This window comes from Vigna radiata, chromosome 1, assembly GCF_000741045.1.
Source record: "Vigna radiata var. radiata cultivar VC1973A chromosome 1, Vradiata_ver6, whole genome shotgun sequence".
Taxonomy (NCBI): Eukaryota; Viridiplantae; Streptophyta; class Magnoliopsida; order Fabales; family Fabaceae; genus Vigna; species Vigna radiata.
Genome location: NC_028351.1, coordinates 125,250 through 137,657, shown reverse-complemented (window position 1 = coordinate 137,657; position 12,408 = coordinate 125,250). Strand labels below are relative to the sequence as shown.

Here is a 12,408-nt window from a genome sequence, read left to right as displayed (position 1 = left end):
TACATGTACATGTGTTTAAAACAGCACTCTTTGTGCTCATGTGGAAAGATTTTTGGTTTTATTTAGTTATGATTTTCAAAGTTTAAAGTAATATTAATTTCTTTTTGTCATTTATAATCTTGTTTTCCACTTAATTTTCAATTAGTTTATATACATATTTTATTGTCATGGAAAAATGAAAAAAAATCTTATAATAGAATTTGGGTGATGTTACTTTGATACTTTTCTCTTACATACAACTTACAATTTTATGCAATATTGTTCTATTGTAATGTTTTATTTTTATTTATTTCTATTACATTAAACATTATATTTTATTATAAAAGCAATTGTGAAGTATATGTAGAAAAGGTTGTCTCATACAATATTTTTTTCCATAATATTTTGAGAAAGAGGAGAGTAAGTTGCCAAGACTGAAAACAATTCCCGTGACCAAGAAGAAAATTAATTATTAATGAGAAGGCTCACCCATTGACAACAACTTAGAACACACGTCCCTAAATTTTGGCTTTATTGCAAAACACATCCCTCAAACTTAGCTTTTATCGTTCTTAATTATAAACAAAAGGACCAGTGCATTATCTGGAAACAATTCCTTTAAAAATGTTCTGTCTTTTTTATTATTGTAATCTCATGCGATGATCCCACCATTTAAAACAGTACACCCACAAATGTATACATCCCAGTTAATTGGTCTAGCTTTTGACTTTACTGTCTCTGTGTATGCACTGCATAATCACATAATAATTAACTAATAATTTACTTCATGGAAACACTTTTCTGAATAATTTCCTTTCTCTTTTCTCTCTAAAGAGAAAACTTTATATCCAATAGTATTTAATTTTGAACATGATTAATCAAATGTAACCATAATGAAGCAACCTTAAGCAAACCAAACATGACATTAACAAGTAGTTATTTTCATCTCCATTGAACACAGTTCCTAGTAGCATATTACATAACATAACATGTGTACGTATGTTGTTTTAGCTTTAATCTCAAAAGAGTTTCAATGTCCAAAAGGTAGTCCTGCAAGAAATAACAGTAAATTCAGTAATATATAGTAGACATGTTATATGTATAAATATATCTATATATATACGTACCTTAGATGTATAGTTATAGATATGATTAGTTGTCAATGAGAACCATTCCGAATTTCTCCCACAGAGCTACAACCTCGCTCTGGCTTCTGTATTGACGCCCTTCCCTGTCATAGTAGTACTGCATATTCATTTCAAAATAGCAAGAGTTACAAGAATTTGTAAGAATCACAACAGAAAACAACATACTCACTAAACAACAAGAACGTATAGCAGTGAAAGCAAATCAAATAACGATGTGCATGCATACGTACGTACATAACAATACATGAAAAGATGAAGAAGAAGGAAGAAGATTACCCTGTAGACTCTGCCAGACAACATGTGGCGTTCTTCCGCCACCCAACCAGGAAGCAGCCACTGGTAGCCAGGTGATGTGTTGTCGTGGATGGTGCAGAGCATCTGTTCATTTCCGGCGCGTGGGCGAGAACATTGTCGCTTGATTTTGGACAAAGTTTCCTTTGTTTTCTCTGAAAATGTTTGGTTATTCTTCCTCTTCCCCTCACCACTTTGCCTTTGCTTCCCACACTCGCTCTCCATCTTCACCTTCACTCTCTCTCCCTCTCTTTTTCATAACAATGTCTTTTATATATATATATACACAAACACTACAATTTCTTCTCTTTTTTTTCTCAATATTTCTTCATGCTCTCCACCTAAAAACAATTTACATTGTTAATAATTAATAACTATAACTAATAAAAATATAATTAATGTTACTCTAAATAATTACTAAAAGTGTCAAAACATTTACCATATATCTCCTTCTGTAATAATTAGTTTAGTTGATTTTCCATTCTATTATTTTCTCATCAGAAATTTAAATTAGTCTTACTAATATCTTCCTAAATTTATCACAATTTATCAAGATTAAGTCATAATAGTATCACTTAGATTAGATTAATGTTTTAGATTATCAATATATAGATTTTAACAGAATGATGAGTATTTTATCAAATTATTAAATTCTTTAGTTTTTAAATATATGTTCGCTACTTTTCTTGATAATTTTAATATATTACTACTCCCGAAATTTTTCTGCAAATAGCATTGTTCCAAAAACGAAATAAATCAAATCCAAATACTTAAATTCTCTAAAATTTGATCTGTGAGAAACTGAATTCTGATGGAGTTTTGGTGACTGACCATTCTTCAAAGACTGAATTTCCATCTTGAAAAAAAGAAGGGTGTTGTATGAAAAAAAAAACTATATTTTAACATCTAACAAACTTTTATATATATCTTTTATTCAATATTTTATCTTTTAATCTCTTTTTCTTTATAAATACAAAAATAATTTTGTTTAATAAATAAAATATTGTTAAAATTGAGTTTTCAATGTGGTACATAGATTTTTTTTTCCTTCAAAATTTCTATAGTAGTCAACCTCTCTTATCTATTTATGTTTACATTTATATTAGCATATATACATGTAAAAATATTAATAAATTTATTCATATATTAATAACTATTTGTTTAATTTTTATTTTAGACAATATTGTCATGAAATAAATTTTTATAAATAACTTATAATTGGTGAAAAGTACCGTTTTTATAGTCTTATTATATAATAATTGAGTTCTTCAATTTTTATATTTGAAAAATTTTATAATTATTTTCACGATCATATCTTTTTTTAATTTTATTTAACATGCTACTTATTCTTATGCTGACATTATAAGAATTTCAATTTGAAAAAACAAGAAAAACGTATTAGCATTCATTGGATGAGACGATTGAATGCAGGGTATTTGAAGTTTTAGGTAAATAATAAATTATATTTTTAATAATACAGAATCCAGAAATAACTAATTATTAATTAAATTGTATAAAAATTAAAAAACCAATTAATTTTATATTTTTAAAAAAATATATACATTTAATTAAGTGCCAATTTTTGACTAAAATAAAATAAAATAGGTAATCTGTTAATATTATTAATTATTCTAATTATATTAATGAAAATAGTAAATAATTTATTTGATTTAATATGGTGTGTAACTAATAAATAGTGAAATAATTTATTTATATAAAATAACAAATTAAACTACTTATTTAATATACTAAAAAGTCACAATATGAACATTCTATTCTATTAAGTTATTATCACAACATTTATATCACCCCTAATCTATTAAGTTATTATCACAACATTTATATCACCCCTAATGTAAGGATTTGCAAAATACTTAAGGGTGAGAAGATATGAGTGAAAATTAATTATTTTATTACTTAAAAATCAAGATATAAATAAGAAATTAATTTTTATATATTATAAAAGTTATTATCTTTATAAACATTTTTTTCATTCCCTCTAAATATTTAACCAGTTTATTCATCAATTTGAAGATTGAAGTGAATCATAAGTACTCCAAATCAGAATAAGCTAATCTTCTACATTTTTTGAATCACTTCGTCGATATACTTACATGTGACTTTTGTGGGTTCGAGATAAATCTCTACGTATCAATGTGATTACTACGATGTGTTCAGACCCTTTATTTGAGTTTGTATTTGTGTAGATATAACATATTGTGAGAGTTTGAGTCGCAGAGATTGGTAGAGAAAGAGCTTAAATCCAAGTAAAGGAAACTAGTTGTTTTGCTTTTCATTTGTGAGATTAGTTTATTCTTTGTTCAGTGAATTGCATGTTTGTAATGAGATGTGATCATGTTGGTTGGTTAGTTATTGATTCTAGTTGATTTGATGAATCAGAATATATCAATTGAGCCAAATGTTGTATTGAAGGTAAATTTTAAATTGAATGTGTCTGTGCCTTTGTGTGTGCGTGTGTGTATGTGTTTGTGTGTGTGTGTGTATGTTTATTTGTGTGTTTGTGTCTATGTGTGTGTTTGTGTGTGTCTGTATCTGTGTCTATGTGTGTTTGCGTATGTGTATGTGTATGTTTGTTTGTGTGTTTGTGTGTCTGTGTCTTTATCATTGTCTGTATGTGTGTGTGTATATATGTGTGTGTTTGTGTCTGTGTTTGTCGGTGTGTGTGTGTGTGTGTTTGTCTGTGTCTGTTTGTGTCTATGTTTGTCGATGTGTGTATGTGTTTTTGTTTGTGTCTCTTTGTGTGTTTATGTATGTGTATGTTTGTGTCTATGTACGTGTGTGTGAGTGTGTGTGTGTGTGTGTGTGAGTGTGTGTGTGTTTGTGTGTCTGTATTTGTGTGTTTTTATGTAAGTATGTGTGTGTGTGTGTGTGTGTGTCAGTTTGTCTGTATTTATGTATCTTTATGTGTGCGTTTGTTTGTATGTATTGGTGTGTGTGTGTTTGTGTGTGATTGTGTGTGTGTTTATGTGTCTGTCTGTGTGTTTGCGTCAGTGTGTATCTGTATATTTGTGTGTGTTTGTCTATTTGAGTGTGTGTGTGTGTCTATTTGTTTATTTATGTGTCTGTGATTCTGTGTGTATGTGTGTGTTTGTGTTTATGTTTTAATGTTTGTATATTTGTGTTTATGTTTTTATGTTTGTGTGTGTGTGATCAAGTGGAATTATTCGCCTATGAAAGACTTCAGATTTGCTTTCTTTTATAAAAATTTTGTATGTATATATATAGTTTATATTCCTCTAGACAATATATTGTATTGTAAAATTATTTTGAAAATTTGTATTAAAAAGGATCATAAACATATTAACAAATTATTTTGAAAATTTGTATCAAAGAGGATCATAAACATATTAATACAATGATGAACGTGACATGTAGTACAAAAAGAATGTTACATCAATTATATAAAAAGTTACATGAAATTGTTTTGATTCAATAAATGACTCTGAATTTAAATTGAGACCTTTGACATGTATATAATAAGAGATATACAAGTAACATATAAAAGAAAGAATTGAAAATTGTAGTTTCTTTTACGAAATTTTAAATTTCATAATTTTAAGTGTTTTTTCATAAATATTTAGAAGTTTATTTCTTTTAAATCTCATATCCAAAAAAAAAAAAAAAATACTGCAAAATATTTAAATTATATAAAAATAAATTAGTGTAATATTTTGACAATTATTTATACGTGTTATATTTTTATGATATTGTGATCATTGTAATACATCAATGATAATTATGTTTAGTTATTCTTACGAACGGATTAATTCACAAAAATGTGACATAGATACGTATTAGTAATTCAGTAAAATCAAATCAAATCTAATAAAAAAATTATTTTCTTATTAACTTCATACAAACCAAAATGGAATTTAGTAAGTTAAGTGGTGTGTTTTTCAAAAATATAAATAAATGACATATCCAATAAAGTTTATTGAACTCCAATATATAGAGTACTGGATTAAATAAATTTTTGTTCAAATTATTAAAATCAAATAATTACCTCCACTTGTTCACATTTGAATTTAGAGTTCATGTAACAAGACAGAATTGAAATGGATTCTTTTATCGATCTGAATATCTTAAAAAATAAAGTTGTTGCTAAACTTTAAAGAAAAATTGTAAGTGGATCATAATCTTCCACAAACTTTTAAATTTGTAACAAGGTTCTTTAGTTCTTGTGTAAATGTATATCATGATTTAGTAGGATGTACGTGTTTTAAGGTCAATCTTAAACATATATTACGACAGGAACAGGGCGCTCGAGATGGTCTCGGATTAGAGGACTTTTTCTTCCTGCGCCTCATTATTACTAATTCAACCCTATACCTCTTTAAAATTAAAATATTCTTCCTTACTGCACCATACTACTATTATCATCACTGTGGGAAAAAGATGGATTTGAAAATAAAATTCAAAAAAAAAAAACATGTTCTAGAAAATTCATACGAAAAGATATAAGTTTCAAAAATCCTATTTTACAAAAATTTGTTCTACTATACATTTTGTGTTTGAGGTAAAATGTTATTTTTAAAAATGTCATTTTAAAAATTATGACGACACGCAAAGAAATGAGGGATGCACAAGAAAAAGCTTCAGAAGTTGTACTTGTATTCATTGGGTAGAGAACTTGTAAGCAAAAAAAAAAAATTGGTCCTGAATTTTCCTGTCAGTGAACATCAATTACAACGATGATAGTGATACTAGTGCTACCCTCTCGGCTATAAAATATGTAATGCAGAAAATCGGAATCATAATTTTGTATATCAAGAACAAGAATGCGTGGTTCATTTGATAGTTTCAGCTGATTCAGACGCACAATGAATCTAAACAAAATAGAAATAGAAATATATAATAATAGTGAAAATTGCATGCACCATTTTTGACAAAATAAACTCCTCGCCTTCTCCAAATCATCACTCCAGAGAATAACGTAAACGGATACAAAAAGTTAGAATAGAATGAAAGGGTTACAAGCAGGCAGCACTTCTTCCGGAGGAATAAAACAGCCGTCTTTCCCTTCAATAACCCTATTGATCAAACAATTTAGAAGCACTTTCTATGCACAATTGATGGTCCAGACTCATCGTACTCTGCCTTTGCAATCCACATCTGCACTCAAAACAAGGTTTGTTGTTAGGAACCAGGCAACAAACAGCACAATTCAAGGATATATTATATTGATAAAGAACAGACCTGCTGGAAGGTGCTCAGGGATGCCAGGATAGAACCTCCGATCCAGACACTGTACTTTCTCTCAGGAGGTGCAACCACCTTGATCTTCATGCTGCTGGGGGCCAAAGCAGAAATTTCCTTGCTCATTCTATCAGCAATGCCAGGGAACATGGTTGTGCCTCCTGAAAGTACAATGTTACCGTACAGATCTTTCCTGATGTCAACATCACATTTCATAATGGAGTTGTATGTTGTTTCGTGAATGCCTGCTGCTTCCATTCCTACCATGGATGGTTGGTACAAGACCTCGGGACACCTGAAACGCTCAGCGCCAATGGTGATAACCTGCCCATCAGGCAACTCATAGCTCTTCTCCACTGCAGAGCTGGTCTTGGCTGTCTCAAGCTCCTGCTCATAGTCCAGGGCTATGTAAGCCAGCTTTTCCTTCATATCCCTCACAATTTCGCGCTCCGCTGAGGTGGTAAAAGAATATCCACGTTCAGTCAGAATCTTCATCAGAAAATCAGTGAGATCACGACCAGCCAAATCAAGACGAAGGATGGCATGAGGAAGGGCATAACCCTCGTAGATAGGGACTGTGTGACTGACACCATCCCCAGAATCCAACACAATACCTGAAAAAGGGGTAAAATAGATCAAATTGGAAAACTGAAACGGATGAATAAAACATACACCCCCTGTGGTTGATGAGGACAGTGTTAGTTTTTAAACAATTCCATACAAAGATCCATTCGCTCTTTAGACCAGATGACGCTGCCTCTCATTCTACGGCCTGGACCTAACAAAACCAAATAATTTGAAAGGATATCTTACCGGTTGTACGACCACTGGCATAGAGTGAAAGAACAGCCTGAATGGCTACATACATGGCAGGGGCATTAAAAGTCTCAAACATGATTTGGGTCATCTTCTCGCGATTAGCCTTAGGGTTAAGAGGAGCCTCGGTCAAGAGAACGGGATGTTCCTCTGGGGCGACACGAAGCTCATTGTAGAAGGTATGATGCCAAATCTTTTCCATATCATCCCAGTTGCTGACGATACCATGCTCAATGGGGTACTTGAGAGTGAGAATACCTCGCTTAGACTGAGCCTCGTCACCCACATACGCATCTTTCTGGCCCATGCCAACCATCACACCAGTGTGGCGAGGACGGCCAACAATGCTAGGGAAGACAGCACGTGGGGCATCATCTCCCGCAAACCCCGCCTGAAAAGTTACACAGGAATTGGAAGGAAGGAAGGGGAAAAAAAGTCAATGCTAAAGAATTAGGTGGAAAAGCATGAAGCGAACAGAGACGCATCGTCTACCTTAACCATTCCCGTTCCATTATCACAAACAAGGGGTTGAATATCCTCAGCGTCTGCCATCTTCTAATATCTGCTCTGCTGGAAAAACAAAAAAAAAAAAGAAAAAAAAATACATGAAGCTAACAAAACAATATGCATATCACATCGTTGCAAACGATTCAATCGCTACTTAGACAGAAATCTAAGAAAAGTTACAGATCTACAGATCTAAACGAGAGGAACACAATGAGATTGAAGAGGAAGATTGATTGATTGAGAATGCGATGTACCTTTGGAAATGCGAGTGCGAGAGAGAGGAGAGAAGAGGAGAAGAGAGGATGAAAAATCGATTCTCAGTGACAAACACAAAATGAACGAAATTCCATTCAAATGAATATAACAACCATCAAACCCAATCGGGACCGTCGGATCATGCCTCCCAATTTTTGTCCATTTTAAATTTGGAGAAAGAGAAAGAGAAATTCACGCTGCTACTGCTACATTTATCGCTCATTCTTTTCTCCGTTTACACCAATACTATTCATTCTTTTACGGAGAAAAACAACGGGTGCGGTTAATTTCAGAAATTTTGTTTAAATAAAATAGAAAAAAAAGGACAGGAAAAGGAAAAGGACGAAGGAAAAAACAGTTCAACCCTTCTTTTCTTTTCATCTAATTATGGAGTGTGCGAAGGCAAAGATGTAATGTAAGATTTAAGAAAATACATCAATCATTCTACGCACATCATCTCTTTCACTCAGCCAGCCAGCCACCCTTTAAGATGAATCAACTTTCAATTACAATATCTTACTCGAGGACCCACACCTCCAACCACAATACTTTTCCACCACTTCAAAACTGCATTGCAATGTACGATTTAAGAGTGCCAACCAAACATTCAAAAACAGATCACCAACATTAGTCTCGATAACCAACATTTATAGGACTTTTAAAATTATACCACACTGCAACATTTTTTGCAAGCGTCTCTTACCTGTTATCTGTCCTCTCTACCTATTACGACTCTCACTCAACCATAACCACTATCGTTTTCTTTAAAACAAAGTACTCCTCGGGCCCTCAGATTCTGTCACCTAGCCATAGTACAATCACAGGTCATTTCGTGTTTTACCACTGTAAAACTCCATCTTCTCTAATAACCCTCATATCATATCATATAAGCGCCTTGAAATATAAATAATTTTAAATCGTTTTTTATCTAAATTTTTTTAGACAGATCATTTTTTATATGTATTTCAAAATGGAATTAGTAGAGTTGTCCAAGACAAACTTCTTTGTCTAACGTTTTAACTCAATCAAAATTCTGGATTAAAAACTCAACTCCCTAGCATGAAACCAGACATACTTATTATATCACGTTAAGTAACACCATAATTTCTAATAATGCAGTTCAAATTTGGAAGGTAATTTATTTTAGCATAATTTTATTAAAATTATTAATTAAAAGATCCGTCTCGTGCTCACAGCAAGCTGCCCGTCACAAAAGAAAAATCGATTGATTTGGCTGAAACAAAAATCCTTTTTGCATTAAAAAGGAAATTTTAAAATACCAGACATTTGTCAATTCTATTGATAAGCGCATAAACTGCATAATACTCTGAATATCTAAGAACCATATACATCAGACTTGATTTTAGATTGCCTTGCACGTCATGCTGTCAGGGGTAGGAGCATTTTCCTTTTCCATAAATTGCTAATCCGATTTCCATTAATCTTTAAAGATCATTAAATAAAAGAGAGTATTGGAAGAGAATATCAATCACTCAAGGGCTACAAATTATGGCTACAAATGATACCATCACACGTTGGCCTCTTCTATGCTCCTCCTACCAAGTATGTAGGACATTAAAACGTCATATTTACTCCATCATTGCATCAGCCGAAATATCAGCAGCAGGAACAACAGACTTTCCTTTGTTCTTCCCTGCACAGTTTTACCGCAAATATTAAAGTTAAAACGCATAATATTTAGTAAAAACAATTTTAAGGTTATTTATTTCTTAAAATGTCATAAAGTTATACAATACTGATATTTAATACATTGAACTTTAAAAAGTATCAGGCAACAACACGATAATTTCTACACTACTTTCCAATTTCACAAACCTTATCAGCATTCTTCATTTAGCATGCAATCATCTAAGTTATAGCTAAAACCAGTTCCGATTGTAATCAAATAGATTTCCTCTTGTCAGTTAGCATATGTGATTGACATACGAAACAACCATCTCATCACTAGTATTGTCAGTTAGCCTGGCGCAATCTGGCATAACATCAGGCAAGACGTATGCGATCTGTGTACAAATACAGATCCAATACAACCCCATTCATTACTTCAATATATATTTTAATTTCAACTTCGGATATGATCAGGTTAAACTAGGTTATGCCTTTCGGCGAGTTAGATGTTTCATAACTTTAATCCATCCTAAATACAGCAAATCGCTATTGGACTACAGCAGATTGACCCTCCCTTCTAATATCATCATAGCTAATCCCTCAATCACCACTGTTTCGTGCTTATAATCCCCACTTACTAAAGTCAAAGGCAGAGAAAACATGTATCAACTCTTGACTTAATCTAGGATCAACTCGAACAACAGAGGAAATACATTAAACCCTTAATATAAGTTTGTAAGGGTGGATAAGAATGTTTGTTAGGAACTAAACATGAGGATAATTCAACCCAAAAGGTGGATAGGAATGTTTGTAAAGGATAATTCCACAAACTAGGTCAGGCATAAACTAATTTTAGCCTGTGGACATGCTAATTTCATTTATTTTCTAATTTTTCACTCCTAGAAGTCATTAATCAACCAAACAGGCCCTAATATCCTCAGTTACATTCCTATTTTATAATGCCCTGAGAACTACAAATTGGCAAAATGTGAATGCATATATTGAGAAGCTAGTTCGACCAAATAATGTCAGTATAGCCAACAGCCTTTGTCAAAATTAACATGTGTTCAAACAGATATACTACCAAGATGTTTGCTAATGATAAACAATCTGCTTTGAATAAAAAATCAAAACAAGTGTCCTAAATTACTTATTCAACTTTAACTAGTCCGTGCAAATATACTGCATAGCCCATGCATTGCACACATTACAGCTCGTATAACTAAATTAAGTAATGAGTTAGCCTATGAGGAAATAACTGATGATCAAATCGAATTAACACTGCCCGTATGTAGCAGATTTAGGTATCTTTTACTAGCATTACGCATTCGTGAAACATCAGTTTTAAAAGTCCTAGAAAGAAATTGGGAATTTGTAGTTTGGTAAATTATTGTACTCCTGTTTCATAAATGGAGTGTTCTTCTTGTGTATAATATAACATATAATATACCTTTGGGCAAATGTATCCCAGGTTTTAGAAAATAAATAAATAAATAAAAGTTAACCCATAGATATACAGAACCTAGTGCAAAATAGAGCAAGAAATTATAAGTATGATGGACTTACCTTTGCGCTTGGGCCCTTTAATTTTCACAGTCTTCTTCAAGCGAACCATTACTGGGGGTTTAGGCTTATCTTTGGTATCCCCTGCTCCCAAAATCAAACAAATTAGCAAACATGTTTTCTCGTATTAGCACAAAACATCATGATACAAAAATTTATGATTCCATGAAACGAATGGCAGGTACCTTCAGCAACTGCCATTTGAACATCTTCCATGCTTATCAAACCATTCTGTATGGCGTCCTTTTGCTCCTGAAAAGTGAAACGAAAATTGTGAGAATTGAGTGCGTGAAGGATAGAAAAAGCAAGCGTGTGGAGTACCCGGCGCCATTTTTTGAAGAGCTTCCGCTTTCGTTTTCCAGATATGGAATGGGGCTGTTCCCTGATCTTGAGCTTGGCGGTGGAAGGGTCTCCGTGAAGCTGTCTCTTCTTCTCTGCTATGAGAGCTCTCCTTCGCTTCTGCACCACATTGAACTTCGCCATGGCAGACACCAAACCCTAAACCACCCGTTCCCTTTTTCTTTTTTTCTTAATATCCCTGCTCTTTATAATTATTTAAACAATACTATATTTTCTTGCCTAGGGTTTGTAATTCTGATAATAATTTTTTTATTAAAATTAGAGTTTTATGACTCCTTTTTAATTTCCCCTTATAAACTTTTTTTCGCAGTATCTTATTCATCTTAAGTGCTTGTCTCTTGATCCGTTGGCATTTTTTTTAAAGAATTTTAATAAAAAAATTACTATTGTATATAAATTTGTAAATAGTAAAATATAAGATACAAAATAATAATGATTAAAAGATTTATAGTTTAGGGAATAATTATATTTTAAAATTATTATGCGTTAAATATTTTAAATATTTATTTTTATATAATTTAAATTAGATCATAAGAATATTAAATATATTATATTTTTAATAAGGTTTTATTAGTAATTTGGTAAAAAGGTCTAATGTGACTTTTTCATTAAATGGAGCTAATGGTATTTCAAAATCTTATGT

At 31.9% G+C, this 12,408-nt stretch overlaps 3 protein-coding genes across 4 annotated transcripts; all 3 read right to left on the bottom strand.

Annotated features, from left to right (window-relative positions):
* Positions 1–1,131: 1,131 nt before the first annotated feature.
* On the bottom strand, positions 1,132–1,643 carry LOC106780260. Its single transcript, XM_014668569.1, has 2 exons — positions 1,404–1,643; positions 1,132–1,224 (listed from the first exon to the last, which is right to left on the bottom strand). Exons 1-2 carry the CDS (start codon positions 1,641–1,643, stop codon positions 1,132–1,134), a joined length of 333 nt encoding a protein of 110 aa, XP_014524055.1.
* A 4,541-nt stretch (positions 1,644–6,184) lies between these two features.
* Positions 6,185–8,412, bottom strand: LOC106770112 (actin-1). Of its 2 annotated transcripts, none has more exons than XM_014655942.2 (5): positions 8,213–8,412; positions 7,944–8,021; positions 7,449–7,842; positions 6,636–7,249; positions 6,185–6,551 (listed from the first exon to the last, which is right to left on the bottom strand). In XM_014655942.2, exons 2-5 carry the CDS (start codon positions 8,001–8,003, stop codon positions 6,486–6,488), a joined length of 1,134 nt encoding a protein of 377 aa, XP_014511428.1. In that variant the 5' UTR covers positions 8,004–8,021; positions 8,213–8,412; the 3' UTR covers positions 6,185–6,485. The 2 variants fall into 2 exon arrangements, with proteins under 2 accessions (XP_014511428.1, XP_022636752.1); XM_022781031.1 differs by having other exon boundaries at positions 7,944–8,018.
* Positions 8,413–9,549: 1,137 nt separating this feature from the next.
* LOC106765935 lies at positions 9,550–11,942 on the bottom strand. The gene is made up of 4 exons (XM_014650704.2): positions 11,727–11,942; positions 11,591–11,657; positions 11,409–11,489; positions 9,550–9,867 (listed from the first exon to the last, which is right to left on the bottom strand). The coding sequence occupies exons 1-4, from the start codon at positions 11,886–11,888 to the stop codon at positions 9,803–9,805; spliced, it is 375 nt and encodes a 124-aa protein (XP_014506190.1). The 5' UTR covers positions 11,889–11,942; the 3' UTR covers positions 9,550–9,802.
* Between the last annotated feature and the right edge of the window lie 466 nt (positions 11,943–12,408).

What these genes read in the sequence shown, in the direction of transcription:
- LOC106780260 (XM_014668569.1), bottom strand. Translation starts at nt 1,643, where the DNA reads ATGGAGAGCGAGTGTGGGAAGCAAAGGCAAAGTGGTGAGGGGAAGAGG. An exon ending in TGTCTGGCAGAGTCTACAGG is followed by an intron (nt 1,225 to 1,403) that starts GTAATCTTCTTC and finishes ATGAATATGCAG; the next exon opens with TACTACTATGACAGGGAAGG.
- LOC106770112 (XM_014655942.2), bottom strand. Translation starts at nt 8,003, where the DNA reads ATGGCAGACGCTGAGGATATTCAACCCCTTGTTTGTGATAATGGAACG. An exon ending in ATGGAACGGGAATGGTTAAG is followed by an intron (nt 7,843 to 7,943) that starts GTAGACGATGCG and finishes GTAACTTTTCAG; the next exon opens with GCGGGGTTTGCGGGAGATGA. An exon ending in TGCCAGTGGTCGTACAACCG is followed by an intron (nt 7,250 to 7,448) that starts GTAAGATATCCT and finishes CCCCTTTTTCAG; the next exon opens with GTATTGTGTTGGATTCTGGG.
- LOC106765935 (XM_014650704.2), bottom strand. Translation starts at nt 11,888, where the DNA reads ATGGCGAAGTTCAATGTGGTGCAGAAGCGAAGGAGAGCTCTCATAGCA. An exon ending in TCAAATGGCAGTTGCTGAAG is followed by an intron (nt 11,490 to 11,590) that starts GTACCTGCCATT and finishes TTTTGGGAGCAG; the next exon opens with GGGATACCAAAGATAAGCCT. An exon ending in TAAAGGGCCCAAGCGCAAAG is followed by an intron (nt 9,868 to 11,408) that starts GTAAGTCCATCA and finishes AAAACTGTGCAG; the next exon opens with GGAAGAACAAAGGAAAGTCT.